The 18,677-nt window shown below is 33.2% G+C and overlaps 1 protein-coding gene across 7 annotated transcripts in view; it reads right to left on the reverse strand.

Moving 5' to 3' along the window:
• Positions 1 to 15,491: 15,491 nt before the first annotated feature.
• Positions 15,492 to 18,677, reverse strand: part of GRIA2 (glutamate ionotropic receptor AMPA type subunit 2) — a 144,988-nt gene continuing 141,802 nt past the window's right edge. For 3 of the 7 annotated variants that reach the window (XM_037737607.1, XM_037737606.1, XM_017526026.2), the window contains exons 15-16: positions 18,618 to 18,677; positions 15,492 to 18,116 (exon numbers count right to left, since the gene is read on the reverse strand). The exon at positions 18,618 to 18,677 is cut by the window's right edge and continues 75 nt beyond it. In XM_037737607.1, the coding sequence (XP_037593535.1) occupies positions 17,952 to 18,116; positions 18,618 to 18,677 (225 nt within the window). In that variant the 3' untranslated portion in view covers positions 15,492 to 17,951. Of the gene's footprint in view, positions 18,117 to 18,503 lie in introns of all 7 variants that reach the window. The other 4 variants (XM_017526025.2, XM_017526024.2, XM_017526027.2 and 1 more) reach the window with 3 other exon arrangements.

Here is an 18,677-nt window from a genome sequence, read left to right on the forward strand (position 1 = left end):
CAATACCAGTCAGAGTATTTTACTGATCGAAGATAAATATTATTGTACTTTCTCATTCTTGATAACCTTTTAGTTTATAAGATGACGCAACCATGATACAGATCTATGAACACGCAGATTACAACATCTATCCCACAAGTGCTAAGTAATAATGTCAACACTGAAGGCTAAGCTTATTTATCAATTTCTCCAGAGAGATATTAACTATGCAAGACAATAGGCTTCTTCCACCTGAAGTAGAATTACCTGGTGGAAATTGAATAGAAGGATGTATGACAAAATTTTTAATTGAACATGTACTAATTGTCAAGCATAGTAGAAGACTAATGCATTTATTCATCCTACATTTTCTATTATTTATTAGTTATTATAGTTATTATTTGTAAGACACTGTCCTTTGTGCCAGAAATACAATGGTGGGTGAAACAGACTGAGCTCCCCGGTGATCTTATATTCCTGTTGGGGAGGGACAGACAGTTAACAAATAAGTAATTGAATAGGCTAGGCACTGTGGCTCATGCCTCTAATCCCAGGACTTTGGGAAGTCAAGGCGGGTGGATCACAAGGTCAAGGGATCAACACCATCCTGGCTAACACAGTGAAATCCTGTCTCTACTAAAAATACAAAAAAAATTAGCCGGGTGTGGTGGCACATGCCTGTAGTCTCATCTATTTGGGAGGCTGAGGCAGGAGACTCTCTTGAACCCAGGAGGCGGAGGTTGCAGTGAGCCGAAATCGCACCACTGCACTCCAGCTTGTGTGACAAGAATGAAACTCTGTCTCAAAAAGAAAAGTAAATAAGCTTTTTGCATTCAGGGAGTCAGGGGTAACTGTCAGGAGGAAAGTAAAACAAGGTCAGTAAAACAGCATCCCTATTTATACAATATCATCACACTTAGTAACAGTGCACCTTTGAAAATTCTCTAGCCGGCTTTGATCCTCCAGTGGAGAATGACTGGGGTAGCTGTTCTAAATTAGAAGGAGGGGAGGAGGAAAGCCTAAATGATAAGGAAAGGCTGAAGGGAACATTTATGGGAGGCTGTTTTCAAGCAAAGGAATCAGCCTGGGCAGAGGCCCTAATACAACCAGAGTTTGGCCTCCTCATGGGAAGGCAGTCAGGGGTCAGTGTGACAGGATCGGAGCGAGAGATGGGGAAAGCCATAGCGGAGAAATCAGACTCCTCCCATAGAGGAGTAAGGAGGGCAAGGAGATGCAAGACCTTGTAGGCTATGAGAGGAAGCTGGGGTTTATTTTGAATAAGATGAAATTTATGAGGTTTTAAGCAGAGGGTAAGTAGGATATTTTTTCTGTATTTTTAAGAGATTCTTCCGGCCACTCTGGAGGTCACACATAAAATGCCAAGATTGAGCAAGCAGGAGTAGAAGCAGGGTGATCACTTAAGGGGCTGATTAATTACTTCAGGTCAGAAATGATGGCTCTTGGACTGACACAATAACACAGATTAGATGGAGTGGGGTGGGTGGGTTTGGAAAATATCTTGAAGGTCAAGTTGATAGTACTTGCTAATTTGTTGGTCTTAGGACCTAGATTAGAGAGTCAAGAATAACAATTCCTTTTATAGCTTAGTTGTTATTGATGCTACATAATATCTTATTTATTTCTTATTATAAGCCTGCCAGATAGGTATGAAAATTCTGGGGTTACAGATGATGAAAGTGATATTTGGCTAGAGAAGAAACTTGCCCAAAATCACACTGCTAGGGAATGGAAGAGTCAAGATTTAGGTCCAAAGAACAGCATATTTCTTTATACAACGTCATCACACTTAGTAACGCTGCACCTTTAAAGATTTCCTAGCCAGCTTTGATAAGATTATAAAGCATAGGCCCAAAAGCGCAAGCTGAGCTTCAGAGCATCCAGTAGCCACAAATTAGAACTGGAAGGAATATCTAACACCAACTTCATAACAAGCCACCAAAAAAAAGCACTGATTTATTCTACTGAACCCAGACTCCACTTGAGAATTTCAGCTTATGGGGGAACTCATAACATTCCCTCAGCCTTATTAAAGTACAATTAAAACACCTGAGGTTAGAATTGTTTCCTCAAAAGAAAAGATCCTAGGTCACTGTATAGAGTTTTGTTAGATGACTTTTTTTTTTTTTTTTTTTTTTTTTTGAGATGGAGTCTCACTCTGTCACCCATGCTGGAGTCCAGTGGTGTGATCTCTGCTCACTGCCATCTCTGCCTCCTGGGTTCAAGTAATTCTCATGCCTAAGCCTCCCAAGGAACTGGGATTACAGGTACATGCCACCATGCCTGGGTAATTTTTGTATTTTAAGTAGAGACAGGGTTTCACCATGTTGGCCAGGCTGGCCTTGAACTCCTGACCTCAGGCGATCCTCCCACCTCGGCCTCCCAAAGTGCTGGAATTACAGGAGTGAGCCACTGTGCCTGGCCAGGGTGATTTTCTTAATTGCAGATATGCGTCTGAAACTATTTGTTTTTCTATGAGTAGCATGAGTTAAAAAAATTACCTGTAGACCCAAAAAGTCAACAATTCTTTCCAATGCTAAGGCTTTTAAAGTTTAAGAGTAAGGTCTAATACTGGCCATTATGTCAATTCCAAACTCTTAATAGTAATTAGTGCTCTTCTATGAGACTTCATTGAAGTCCAGTATTTCCAGTGCCAAAAAAAAAAAAACAGGAAGAGTGGTAAACAGATGCCGTTGCTGGTTTGCATCTTGACATGGGAAATCAGTGATTGTGTCAGGTTCACAGGGCTTGACCTCCAACACACCTTTCTTTGTCTTCCCGTTGTAAGCAGAGGGGAAGGTTGACAGCCGTGTAACTTCTGAAACAAGTCAAAGAAAGAAATTGCAACTGCAGAAGGGCTGCAAAACCTATTCCAGGAATATCTGATTAAATCATCTTTGCTAAAAATAAATAAGAGTAAGAAGAGCTATGTTTAAAAACTAATTAATAATTTAAAAAACATCTTTTCTTACAGATGCCTTCCTGTCTACTGAATTTCCAAGTTTTTCAACATCTGCTTTATAAAGAGATTTAATTAATTCAGTTTTAGCTTGGAAGGAAAAAGAGAGTCTCTGTTCTTTGGACAATAATTCTCTTAAAACACCAATAATCATTTAGTTAGAAAAGCCATACTCTTCATCATCTATGTCCTGAATTATACAATGTTAACTCAAAGAAAAGGAATGTAGCATTCATAATGTCCTCTAAAATGTGTGCCAGGGTAGAATTTCTTTGGCATAAGTAAAGCTCTATGCTATTTTGAACAGCTTTGCAAAGATGTCTTCAGATGCATACTTTAAAAGGAGTTTTTAGGCTGCAGCTAATTTTTCTTTTCATTACCTCTATAAATTTAAGAAAAATGTAGCACAAAGGAACATTATAATGATGTGTGATTTTTTGGGGGGTAAATGTTGGGCAGAAAAATCTGTAAATTAACGAAGGAAGCTCTTAGCTATTATTTTAAAACTGTAATTTGGTTTCATAAAATATAAATCCTACGCTAAAATAGAAGCAAGGAAATTAAACATATCAAGAAATGCCAATCAAAGATATAGACAGAATGATTTATGTAAATATATATTCAGAGAAATATTATTAATAATCACAAATATGGAAAGAGACTTCATGCTTAGCAATAAAAAATAGTTATGTGTATCATTCCTATGTCCTTATAATAACTTTTCAAAAGACTAATGAAATTATTTGTAAATACTCACATTATATACTGACATGGTACAACACAAGGCAACATAGGTTGATCAATTATTACCTTAGGCCAAGCACTGTGTTAGGTACCTTAATGTATTATGTCATGTAATCTCTAAGAAATAGGTACTTCAGTTTCCTGATGTGGAAATAGGAGAGTGAGTAAACAAATTCCCAAGTAACATATAATAGGTTGTAGAGCACCTATTTGATTTGAACTTGATGTGTCTGCTTGCAAATCTTACGTTCTTAACCATGGTTCATCTGCGTTTGCAACAAAATTGTTGCAAATACTCAGCTTAATTATCTTTAGAGTGATTGTTTCCCTTTTTGTTGTTGTTGTTTATTGCTCTCATGATAGTATAAAGTGAACAAAGCACTCAAACAGTGTCATTCCATGCAGAATCTTAGATAAGATACTCTAATTCTGATGGGCTCAGAAATGTGCTGTTCTGGTATCTGAGGGACGTAAGATATTGGGGCTTTGCAAAACTCCTGTTTCAATGACCATGACATTATATAAGCCATGGCTTCCTGACTCTTTCATTTTTAAGTTCCCGCATCGTATTTTTGCATATTTGGTCCTTGTTTTAGGCACTTGCTGAATGATGAAAGCATGATATTCAATGTGCTTTATTTCTACATGATGTCTAAATGGGCATCTAAGGGGATATTAACTTTGCCTTTTTTTCTGTGTGACCAGCTTCAGCATATCCAGTTTATCTTAGAAGTTACCTGCTATAAGGAATTCCATAACCTCCATTCTCTCTAGTACTCTATTAGACTGCCTACACTAAACTCTCTTGATTTTGTTCCAACTCTACTGGCTGCTCCTTCTCTGTCTTCATCACGGATTTCTCCTTATGTCCCCACTTCTAGACATTACAGTGTTCAGGAATCAACACTTAGAACCCTTTGGTGATAGTTTATCCAATCTTGTGGCCATAAATGCAATCTCTATGCTGATAACGCTCTAATTTTATGTCCTAAGATGAGTATATCCAAGTGCCCATTTGACTGTCTTACTTGCCAGTCCAAATAGCTATTTCAAATTCCTTTCAAAACAAAATAAACCTCTATTTTACACCCCATCCAATAAATAAAACAAGAAAACAAATCTTATTCCTGCACCATCTCATTTCTAATCTCAGTAAATAGCACCACAGTTTGCCTATTGTCTGTCACTCTACACACTCACGTGTAATCTGCCATTGCGTCCTTTGGGACTTCTGCGTAAAGTTCAGTTCACCCACTTCTCACGCCACTCCAGGTGTTATCTCTCACCTGGACTTTCAGTATTGCTTCTAATTTCCTCTTATGTTCATATTCCTCCATGGTCTAATTCCTCGATAAAGCAATGTGTTCTATACTGCCAGATTTGCTGGTTTGCTACCTGTGTTCCAGCTTACTGTGTTAAAGCCACAGGATCTTCTGAATTGTCTAAGCTATTTCAGCGTCAGTGATTTATGTAAATTTATATTCAGAGAAATATTATTACTATATACTTCCAGGTGCCTCTCGTTCCTAGTCTCTTCACTCAGATATTCAAAAAATCTTTCTCCTTTCATATATGTTTCTGCTCAAATTTTACCCAAACTTCAGGGTGACATGCTTTCCCTAACATCCGTATCAAAAGTAATACTCCATCCATTTCTATCTCTTCACTTTGCTTTATTTCACTTCATAATACTCAGAATATCCTGATACATATTTGTTTGCCCATTTGTTTATTGCCAGTTCCCATTAAAAGTGAGTAATCCATATGAGAGTAAAGACTTATTTCATTAAGACTTTTGTTTACCTCTCTATCCCCATTATCTGGAACAATGCCTGGTGTTAATAACAGGTGTTCAATAAATATTTGGTGAATGAAGGATTATATAACAGATAACAGTCTTTTTACGTGTCTGTCTCCATCAATAGACTTCAGCCTATTTCCATTGTTTGATGCAGAGTGAACACAATAAATATTTATGAGTGAGAAATTATTAATGAATGAACGAACATCATGTAATTAGAAAACCATCCCCAGGAGGATGAACTAGGGAAGGTGTGATGCACAGGCAACGCTTTACACCGGAAAAACAAATATTTAATTTACAGAGAGCCTAAACTCGTTTTTCTTTCTGTTATCATTTCTGATAAATATGTGGCTCCTCTTGGTTGATTAAGTTCAGATTAGACACTAGAAAGAAATGGATAATTAATTGCAAAATAGCAGTAACGGTCAGTACCTTTGAAATCTAGAACTAGATCCAATTATTTGAAAGCCAATTAACTTATAAGTTGAGCAGTGGCTGTCACAAAGGCATAGCCTCAATTCAACATGTGAGATTCTCCTTGACTTTCAGCACAGCTATGACTTTTTCATGGGTTATTATGGCTTAAATCCTGCATTCCAATGGCAAAGATAACATTTGAAAGAGCAGATGGAGAACATCAGATTGAGGGGAAAAAGGCACCACAGTACTCAGTGAAAAACTTAGGAAACAAAGACTAGAAGATTAAAAACAAATGCTCCAAATAGACGGTCAAATCCTTTTCATGTGCCTATGCTTTAAAATATTTCCTACCATAAAAAGTTTTTGAGAATATTGATAGGAGTTTATATTATTAGATATCATTATATCTAATAAATAAAATAAGTAATATAGCTAAATCATATATTATTATTAGAATATACTTCATTTAAAATAATCTTTGATAAAATCTGCTGGAAAGAAATAACAGAAATTATTTTTACTCAAAAACGTGATTGAGATGTTTTTATTATCAAAAGTGAAGGTGTGAAGATTTATTTTATCTTTTTAAAAACAAAGAGGAAAAATTCATTGAGGAGAAGTATTTTGATCTATTCTGGTGTACAAAAATCTATTCCCGGGTAAACCAAATATGGCATTTGAAAAGCACATGCACAGGTCATTTTCTGACCTGCGTAGGAAAGTGGAGCATGGTTTGAACCACACCACTATGTACTCACTAGAGAGTAGAATAGCACATGATACAATAGAAAGATCAGGGACTGGAGGCCAAAGAGCTGGCTCCATGTTCTGGTTCTGACCCCTTGTAGATCCCTGAGTGAACACGGGCATGCTCCCTATCCACTCTCATTAGTCACATTTGTAATGATGACTCCTATCTCATATGATTGCTGTAAGGAGCAAGTCAATGGCACCTTTGTTCAAGCAGAAAAACAAGTACATTTGTTCCTGAATGAAATATTTCAGCTACAAAGAAGTTCAGGGTAGAAGCTAATGAAGCAAGAGAGAGATCACTTCAGTGTATCTCCCCTGGTGTTCTATATTCCAGGGTTACATGGCATTTTCCAGTTCCGGAGATTTGCCAAACATTGTCTCCACTACTTGAAATGTTCCTTCTCCAACATGTTGTCTCCTTTTTCATAATTTCAACTTATCCTTTAAGTCTCAGGCTAAACATCATTTTCCTCAAGGAGCCTTTCCTGGGACCACTCAGACCAAGTTTGGCCTGCCTTTTCCCATGGTGCATTTTTCTTCTTTATAACTCTTTTTGTGTGTGTGATTACTTATGCAAAATCTCTTTTACAAGTTTCACGGAAGTTATAAAGAGAGATGGACTCTGTGTGTTTTATTCACCACGACATCATCCTAGTACAATACAGTGGGTGAGTGCTCAGTAAATATTTGTTGGATAAGTTAAAATAATTCCACATCTCATAAGAAGTAATGTAACAAGATAGCAAGAGGATACATGATTGAAACATGTAAGGAATAAGTGAAAGAATTTAAGAACACCTTGAATAATTTACTTTTCTCAATATGAAATAGACAAAACATAACTGTATCATGTATTCTAGTATGGTATAAAGCTTGCTACATAATACATGTTCAATAAGTATTTATTCAGTAAATAAATACATCATGTAATAAGGGCACAGAACATCAGCATGAGCCCTCTAGGACTCTATCATAATACTTAAGGCAAGGAGCGATGATGAATTGCTAAAATAAAATGGATTACAATTTAAGAAACAAAACATTAAGGCTTTTTTGTGAAATTTTTTCTATTGGATTTACAAATATTCGAGAATGCCTTGATTGGTGTTTGTATATGTTGAAATGTGTGAATATAAAAAGGTTTCTCCTGAATTTATACAAATAATTAAAATGGAATTTATATTTCTTTCTACATGTAAGAAAGTTCACATTTACAAAGGTAGTCTAAGCACCAAATATAACCAAAAGGGGCTTATCAGAAGGAGGAACAATTTTTACTGGAAATATAATGAATTCAGTTTTGAAGTCTGTTCAGGTTGAGTCCCTATGGAAATTTCTAGCTGCAGTTGAGACTTAGGGCAAGCTATGTAATTTCTTTTTACTCTATTTCTTTAGTATACATTGGAGACAATGATAATATTGGTTGCATTTTATTTTTGTGTTATAAGCATTAATATATATAAAGTGTTTAAAGTACTGGCTGGCATCTAAAATATTTTCAATAACTATTATTCATTATTAGTAATATTAATGATATTAACAGTAAGTTACTTAACAGTTGAATAGACAGGTCTGGAACTGAGGAAAGTGATCAGAGGTGTGCACACAAATTTATGAAAACCCAGCGTAGAGATGATAATGGAATCCATAGGAAATATAGTTTTCCTATGAGATAGAGAATACAATTTGAAAAGATCTAGAACAAAAAATATCTCCCAGGAATATCTATGTTTACATTATAGGTAGCGAGAGTTGTTTCAGTGAGGGCAGCTAAAAAGAAATTGAAACAATACAGTCATTTTGAAAGGAAGCCATTAGAAAGATTGCAAACAAAATTAATTTCCATTTAATTAGACCATATTTTCCAGAAATCTGGCCATAAAATATAACTTTTAAAAAAGCAACGCTGCATAAAAAATTTGCTATAAAAAATTACTGTGAAGGGGATAATTTACATTTAGTTTCACCTTATTTGCTGAGGAATTTTACTCCAGCCCCAAACTCAGCAAAGAAAAAACCCTGTGGTTAACATGATACACTCTAAGTGGCAGGTTAGCGGTTCTCCGTTATTACTGAAGCACATTTGTCAGAGATCTCACTCTAGCCTAAATGACATTAGAGCAGTCTTCCAACTATATCTACTACTATCCCCTGGGGACTTCATTAAATACCCTTTTCTCCACTTCATCATATATTAGGTGATGTTTTCCAGTGATGTATGTATACATTTATGCCCTGGGCACCTGTCTACCGTTTGGTGTGTCAACACTTTTTATATTTAGAACATATTTTTATCAGATAACATTATGTTGTGACCTATCTCTTTTCATGTGAAGCTTACAAGTGCCAACTCTGTTACCATCATGCCCAGGTACAAAACTTTGTTCTTCGTTTAACTAGCTATGTGACTTTGAGCAAATTATCTAACCTCTCTGTGCCTTTGTGCCTCCCATTCCATATTTGCAAAATGACGATTATAACAATAGCATGTTCTTCATAATGTGATGCCTGACATAATATGTGCTTTGTAATTATATGTTATTATTATCATTCCCAAAACATGTCAGGTACTCGGAGACAAATAAGAAATATTTATTCTCTGCTTCAGGAAGCTTGCACTATAATAAAGGGATTTGATGTTTAAGCAAACCACTAGAGTACAGCATCATTGCTACTTTAGAGAGTTTTCTACCAGGTACATCATTTGAATGACCAAAAAATATTTAATCAGCTTTGCTTAGGGCAGAGTGGGTGTGGGAGACACAGGTAAGGTGTCACAAGAAAAGAAAACATGAACATGCTGCTTGACAGCTTACTAGGCTTTTGTTTCATTATATATGGGAAAGATTTTTATAAGATTTAACAATAAGGAAGAGGAAATTAAAAGATCAAATAACCACTGTCATGTCAATGCCTGTAAGTGAAAGCTGGCCAGATGGATAAGACGAAGTTATAGGAAAATAACTGTGAAACAGAGGAAGTAAAATATGGTAAATGTGTGCATGTTTTTCTAACATAAAATAAGTTTCATGCCTGTGAACATATTTTCTGGTGTTGCCATTGTTATTGGGAAAGAAAATATCACAATAGGAATAATGTTGGGATGTGTGAATAATGACTAAAACCCTAGAATGAAACATGAAAGTGCTTTGAAATTTACATATAGCTGTATGATAATATTAAAGTTTTATGTAAACTATAAACCCAGATTTACCATTTTATAATCAAATAGAACTAAAAGTCACTATCTTTATAAACATCTGAAAAGATAAACCATGAAAATGCATATTTGACATTGCATACTTTATGATTTTAACTAATTCATATTTTTATTTGCAAAATGTTTTCACATTTTCTAGAAGGAAATTAATATATAATAGTGACAATTTACATTTGTCTTATAATCTCACCTTTTTACAAAAAGGTTTTAGAACAACTGTTAAGCAAAAATGGACAGGTATCTTTCTGTACTAATCACTAACTGAGCAATTAATTATGTTCTCATCATAAACATTTAGGATATTAATAAAAATAAGTACCATTACTTGCAAAAAAATAGTAATAATATTTAAAATTGTCATGATGTTTCTCCAGTCTTTTCTATGATACTATATCCTACTCAGAGTAAGAAAAGTTTCTGGATACAAATTGAATTGCAAGAATGTATCCTAATTCAAAAGGTAAGACATCAATTATGGGTGAAAAAAAAAAAAACCCCATGTTCCTCTGAATAGAGCATTTCTACTATCCTCACATATAACTGTTTGTATGAAAACAGAGATTTTATCTGATGAAGGAAAAAAATATGATTTTCTAATAGAAAATCATACCTGAGTTACAATTCTGTTTTGTCATTTGCTAGCTATGTTCTATTGGCCAATGGCTTAGTCCCTCCAAGCCTCAGGAAGTATCTCATCAGGGAAATTGCTGTCCAAAAGAGGATAATGACACTTTGAATATTATATTGATAACTTACTAACCTTTGATTTTAGAAAATGTGTTTAGATATGAGATGCATATACTTTTTATTGATTTCCAGAAAACCATTTCTGAAATCGAAGTGTAATTTTATTACCCACAAGTTGTTGTTTTTCTGATGAAATACATGCAAAAGATGAGACACAATGTAATCATGGTTCCCAAAGCCTTTCCCATGTGGAAATGATTTGAGAGCTAATTATGAATTACAAAAATCTTGGAAATTTAATTTTCGTGAAGCAAGCCCTTTAAAATGAATTTCACAAAAAAATAGCCAGGCATAATTTGGGGCTCAAGATTTACTTTGACTCTTATATGTCCAACCTAGGTGGCTGATTAATTTCTTCTGAAAATCCTTTAAAGAATCCATAAATAATTTATTCCAATGTATCTAGTGTTTTTTTGCACTTGAAAACTCAGAAGTTATCTTAACAATTTATAAATAATTATCAGAGTAAATGCTACAGAGTATGTGGATTTAATACACACATGAACATACACACACATAGAAACGCAAACAACATTAAATAAAAATGAACAAAGATGTGTTTATCTCTTTAACACAAATAGCTGACAAGATAACGTACATAAAACAGGCTTGAAAGCCTTTTAAGATACATGTTAAATATGATTATAAATCTGGGAATGCATTTTAATTTAAAAAGAACCCCGAATAGGCATGACAGCTGCACACTGATCATCCACATTATCCCTCACTATGAACTAAGGCACATATTTGCAAGAAGGATGTGTAAAGTTTGATAGGTTGTCTATGATCTAGGAATCATGTAAAATTAACTTTTACACGTGATTGCAACCCACAACGTAGGCCCAGTAAAACTGTTCTCTAATGGATAACCAGTCAAATGGGTTTAATTTTTAGAAGTGGGTGGGGGTAAGTAGAAGGCATAGGCAAAGTAAGAATACATAGTTCATAATACTACATATTTCCATTTTCTACATAATGGTTTCAAGAAACTCTCAAATCTTTTCGTGAGGCTATTTCTTTTAAAATCTGTAAGTATTCACACAAAAGTGCCTTTAGATATGAGTCAACTATAATCAATAGCTTAAATCATAAAATTCCAGTCAGCATACATTTCTCATATCACAAAATTCTTGATCATAAGATGCTGGGGGAAAATGTGATTTATATATATAAAACCTCTAAATTGCATATAAATAGTAAAATAAAAATAAAATACACATCTATTAATTTATAACTGGTTTGATTCTGATACTTATCAAATAAATTTTCTTTCCTATTAATATTGGCAATATAATGAGTGATAGTAATTAAAATATGATGACTATAACATATATGTTCCTAAGCACAAAATATGTTGTATTTATTTTTTAATAAAATTTAATAGAAGTGTAAATTTTTCCTAAGGCTATCCCATCTGAAATAAACTACCTTCATTGAATTTAGGTGTGATTTAGTGTAAATATTTAAATAAAAATCAAATGAACATTACAAATAGTGATATTAATTTTAAACATTTTCTGGAATAAGTTATCAGTTGGCAGGCTCTTGGTTAAAAAATTACCAGCTTGTTTCAAATAAATACATATATTTACTTAAGATACATATATGTATATTTATAAGGATATATATATGTTATTTAATTGTTGTTTTCATTTGCATATAAGATGCTGTTTAGCTGCTAAGCAAAAATATTTGAATGTTTTTTGAATTAACACCCACACAAAAAAATACATACTAGATATAGATATGTAAGCTATACATGAAGCAGAAATTTAGAATAACCAAACTCTGATATCTGTTAATGGATTTAATTAGACTGTTTGAGAATAGAGATAAAAATATTGAATGAATGGCAAATAAATTTATAGGTATACAATTTACACAATCTAAGATTTGTATAAAAAAAATATGAGTCCATTTTTAAGATTGTTGATGAATGCTATCAGATATGTGTTCTAAATGAAATTTTGAACATTGTCAGTTAAAAATCATTGGACAGAAAATACAAAATTCTTAATTGTCACAGAGTAATTCAAGTAATCATAATATTATTTCTACATGAATGGAATCAAAGACCTTCATCCTTTAATGAATATATAACAGTTAATCCTCAGAATAGAGGCTTCAAATTTAGCCCTTACCTTGGTAAATATTTATACAAGAAGAAAGCCAATAAATATTATCAGGTGGAGTTAATCAATTAATTAAGTAATGAATGTTACAGGACAGAACTGTTTTACTAATGCTTTGAGACGATGAACAGATGGGGATCTGGATGCCAAAAACATTTTCTGTACCAAGTGGCAATCCAATCATGAACCCATTTTCTTCAAATCATTATTTTTAAAAGATACAATGTAGCATTCTATTTTAATAATCATATCGAATTCCCTTTCTTCGTTCCAGCTAGACAGTCCTAGTGTCCAAACACTTCAGTTGAGGAGACAAAGAGAAGCGTAAGAAAAAGGGAAGATAAAACTAGAATCCTGCTTTTGACTACCACTGAAGAGTTAATCCACTCCCCCACATTCCAATTTACAGTAAAATGAAATTGGCACATTAACCTGAAAGAAAAAAAAAAAAAGAAAGAAAGATGACCAAATTCATTCAGTGAATTCAGGCATATCCAATGAAGTAATAGTGAGTTTATGCACATCGAAAAAGCAATTTGGCTCTGAAATAGCAAAATTTACTTATACCTAGTGGGAAAAGAGGCAATTAAGGAATAATCTGGAAGTGCTTGAAAGTGAAATAAATAGAGAATTGGCTTGTGCTGAGTGTCAAGCAGCTTTAAAAGGGAATTCTGATGATCAAACACTCAAATAGAGTTCTCATTCCTCCTCCCCTCGTTTCTACAGAAACTCTATAAATTGTGAAACTCTTTAAGAACAAGGAGGAATATAACAAATTTGCAATTATGGAATGAGAATATGTGGGAAATACTGAAATAGAGCTTAACAAGAAATTTTTATTTCAAGAGAGAAATACTTAGTCATTTATTATAGTTATAAGTAGACTCTGAAACTGTCAGTCATGTCTTTGACAAAATGAACTGCATTCCAAGTGCCCACAAAGCAAAATCTGTTTCAATAGACAAGATAGAAATGGATGAAATAACATTAAAAAAGCAAAAAGAATGAAACTAAAAAATGAGATACCATTGAAAGTATAGTAGGTATAAAAATGGCAGTAGTATTTAAGGGCAAGAAGAGAACATAAAATGGTAAAGCAAGAAGGAAATAAATAGAGACAGGATATAAAACACATTCACACATTCTTATGAAATAGATTTACTCTAGGCACTTTTCTATATTTACTGGATCTTAGAGCTTTTGTTTCAGTCTCCCTGTTTAAATATCATCATGCTCACCTAAATACGTTTGAACCTTTATGTACTTGGAGCGCCATATGTGGTCTATGATTTTTAAAACACAGAAATAGAGAAAGTATAATTTCCTTATTAGAATCTAATAGAATTTCTGTTGTCATTGTCTGAGCAAAACGACATATTAAGACAATGAATCCCCTCCTGCTTAAAATGTGATACGACTTTTACAAATATTTCCATGCATTTACAAAGTTTCATATCATGATGATTCATTTATACTTACCCATCTTTCATGTTGGTGATTAAAAATAAATCATTTTAAATATGAGAACTCTTTGCACAAAATTTGCTCTACTTTTAAACAGATATTTGTATTATTCTGATATTTCCTTTAATAAGCTTGTTGAGAGTACATATAAAATTTGTGAAATATAACCAATATACTCTCTGAAGCTCATAGAATATTATTAATAATCATACATTATCAATTAAGATTGATAATATAGACAACTTATGTGGCTAAGTTAATCTAACCACTTACTTCAAAAAGAAATATATAATCAATTTTATCCAGCAGAAAAAATGTAAATAACCAGTAATACATTCTCACCTAGGAGTGATACTTGACTTATTTGTTTAAACTTACTAGACTGGCACCTCTAGGAAATGGTGAGATTGGGAGTAAAAGAAAGAGGAGAAATCACATTGTGTCATATTCTAATAATTTCAGCAAGTGTTTTTAAAATGATATTGTTAAGATGTTGGATTGGAAATCATCCTGTAGCGTTCTTATATTGTTAATGCTTCCCTTCATTTTTCCTATTTGCTATCATGGCCACCGAAATATTTAAAGTATCCACAGATTTGAAAGTTAAGATCTCTAGCTGTTTCCTTAAGCAGATACATTGATATATTTATGCATGAAACATTAAACCTATTAAAATCCATAAAATTAAAAGATATTAATGTGTAATTTTGAAAAACTAAACTGTCTTAATAATTTTAGAATATTTGTGAATGGAATTACCTAAAAATGATAACTTTGTAAAAAAAATACGGCAAGAGTTTTAGCTTCTTATTAACACTCTCAGTACAATACTGAAAGAACACCTTTTTGTAAACATATTTTGGAATTTTTAAAGTAAGTCACCTTTCTGCTCTTTAATATGACTGTCACAGCAGATGAACTGAAAACATACAGTGGGATGGTTGGTGATAGGATTGCATGATATTTTAGCAGCAAAGTATACCTATAATAAAATTAGTAATATAATTAATAGCCATATTCCTACATCTGCCTGAAGCACTTAATGATGGTAGGTATGAATTGCCTGAACTGTTAATTATTTTAGCTTACAAAACAGTTATTTTTATTCTGTTACATTTCTACCTAGCTGATATATAAATTGAGCACAGATAAACAGTTGAGTTTGCTCGGGAATAAACTTAGATACACTTATTGGTTTCTCACTGTTATTCATTTGAAGTACTGTTAAGTAAAAAAAATTAAGATCTTTGTCTTTTGTAAGAACATGTTTTATGTATGATTGAAGATTTTACAACACTCCAGAAAAGCCATCCGATGTTAGATTTAAAAATAAAATCGAAAGCATTTTCTGACATAGTACACATGAAAAATTGGAAATTCCAATATCTTCAATAGAATTTATAGAAAGTGTATGTCTTCTTGGAGTTCGACACCCACTTAACACAGCAGAAAATAAGGTACTATACTGTAAACAAAAAAGTACAGTAAAGGACAATTGTAAATTTACATAAGAATATTTCATAAACATTTTGGTCTTTCCATAACAGTTTTTATATAAAATGAATAAAAAAACCTTTAGACAGCTGTCATCACTCTTGTTTGACCACTTTTCACTTATATGCACACAGACATATTTATATAGCAATATATTGATGCACCGTTACATGGATATTAAACTATGATTACTGCTTGTAATTGAGATGTGCATTATTCAATCAACATTATCCATACTTGAAATACTCTTACATTATGTATTCTTGTCATGTTGTATCTATAAAAACATGAAAATATAACTTTACATTATTTCAATTATTTACATTAGTTCAAGCTTGACAGAGAAAAATTGATAAGCTACAATTTTTAGAAGAGTAGGCCCAGAGGTACAATAAATAGCATTAATTGTATATAGTCATTTCTTTTTCATTTTTAAAAACTCATTTTAATACAATATGGAAACAATTAGTCTGCAATTTGGTCATTCTAGCACTTATTATTAAAACTTAAAATGCACCTCCAGCATTCCTGATGAGGAGAGAAACACTAAAATTATATTGTATTACCTTGGAATCTGTGATTAGGGACAGCTAAATTTAGTGAAGAATATCATGATACCACATGCCTTCATGGCCAATGCAAGTGGTTGCTGTTAAACTCTACATTTTTCCTCCCTTCTATGAAATTCAGTAAGTAAGAATGTTTTAAAAGCACTTTGCAAAATACCAAGTGCTACACAAAGGCTTTCTTGACGAAATAACAAGAATACAAATACTAAAAATAAAAACTGGATGTCAGTAATTATTCAAAATCCTAAATTAATTAAATTTGAGGGGCTTTAATGGAAATAAGAGGTATTTTTATGAAGGGAAAGACAGATCTCTTAAATTCATTAACTAGAGAAATATAGGTTCTTTAGTCAAAAGCTACAGAAATGTGACATATTATCCACACTGCGCATATTCAAATAGCCATTCCACCTGAGGAATAAATACAAAAATAATATATTAGGGTTGTTTATAATTGATGTCAATGGAATGAAACTATATTGCAGGTGACTCAAACATATTTAAAATAGTCATAGTATATAAGGTTTATGACAGCTCTGATAATTTTAAAGGTAAAATTATATTTAGTTTATGGTATTTAATCAATGGGCAACTATTTTAAGAATTACTTTCAAGGCATTTCTAATTTCATTTACAATGAATATTTCTCTTCTGTAAGCTCAAACACTTTAAAAATGGAACTTCACAGATTCTGATAATTGTTAATATTAGCTTTTAAAATCTATTAGCATTAATCTACATAGATTAAATGCTTTTGAGTTAACAAACATTTCTTTATATATATTTAGATGTGTCAAAAACAGATTCAGATATTACTCTGGGGCAGGACTATACCTCAAAAATCACCTGGCCTTTTAAAAGGGAGAAATTTTCTCTGGGCACCTAACAAGTTGGTAGTATCTTTAAACTCACTTGATTTATGACCAAACTGTAGCTAAGCAAAATTAATTGGACCACTTGCAAATAAAACAATAGAAAAATGTTTATTTCAAATGTCAAGCATTGCCAAGTAATTTTATATTAACACCAAATGTTAAAGAATAGGATACATTAAAGTTTTAATAACAATATTAAGTTACAAGATTGAAATCTCCTCTTTGTTTTCTTTCCTTAGCATTTACATATTTGGCTTTGAAAAATAAGGAACCGGTACCTAAAGCCTTTTTCATTCACTTCCCACTCAGTTTAATTGTTTTTTGTCTTATTCAACCAATATGGAAGCAAATTTATTTAAAAGCCAGTTTGTTTGTGAAAATACCTAAAAATATTTTTAAATTTTAATTTTTTTCTTTTTTTTATAAAACATGTCACATCTTGATGCAGTTGATGTCAAGTGTGCTTAAGTCATTATGAATCAAGAGACTAACAATAGTGGCTGCAGAAACAGGTTTGTTGTCTGTACAAAGACTTCAGTTAAATTATAGTACTTCCATGTTAGCTGTGCATGTCCACCAAGCTTCGTCTGTAACTCGAGTAGAAACCGATGTTGTGTTTTAATTCATCATTCCTTACAATTCAAGATGAACTCCACATATTTAAGAATTCTTGGCTGAAAGAAAAGTCTTCAAGATACTGGATGCCTCTCACCACTTTGACAATAAACACACAAGAAAACCATTGTGTAAGGCACTCAAAAGGTTCTTATCAATCACGAGAGATCAGTCACACTGACATTCATTCCCATGCCAGGACTCACGTAAGGGACAGCATGCACTGCTTTGGGAAATTCTGGAGTCATAACACGTCCATTTTCTCCAGTACTTCCTGTAATTGACAGCCTTGCCTTGTTCCTCATGGCATCATTCAAGGTCATCTTAAATGAGAGAGGAGGGAAAGAAAGAAAAAGAAATCATACGTTATGGTTTTCAAATGGATTTGGAGGAAAGGCAGTGTTGTTTTTGAAAAGTTTACTTCTATCTGAAAGCTTCTAGCAAACGAAAGCAAACAGTGCAAAGCTGAACTACAAATCATAAAGCACAATTATGGCAGGAATCTGTCCACATTCACCCAAGCTACTGTGCCATTAAAGAGGAAAATAGACAGTTGAGCTGCAGGTTAGTCACTGATCGGGAACATGGAAGAACGTCAACAATACATACAGGATGATCCATCGGCCACCTTCCTTATTTAAAAGAGCTTAAGGACGCAACAAGAAAGCTAAACGTGCACTAAAAAGTTTGTATTAGAGCCTCGTTCCTACCCCCTAAATTTTAACACTTTCGATGCCATATACGTTGTAACCTTCCTTATAAGTTGCAAAATTCTGTGAATTCTGCGAGGAAGATGGGTTAATATTCTGTGCATTCTTTGCCACCTTCATTCGTTTCGCCTCGGCCCTTGACTTGTAACAGAACTCAATCAAAGCCACCAGCAT

Source organism: Cebus imitator, unplaced genomic scaffold (genome assembly GCF_001604975.1).
Source record: "Cebus imitator isolate Cc_AM_T3 unplaced genomic scaffold, Cebus_imitator-1.0 Scaffold40, whole genome shotgun sequence".
NCBI lineage: Eukaryota > Metazoa > Chordata > Mammalia > Primates > Cebidae > Cebus > Cebus imitator.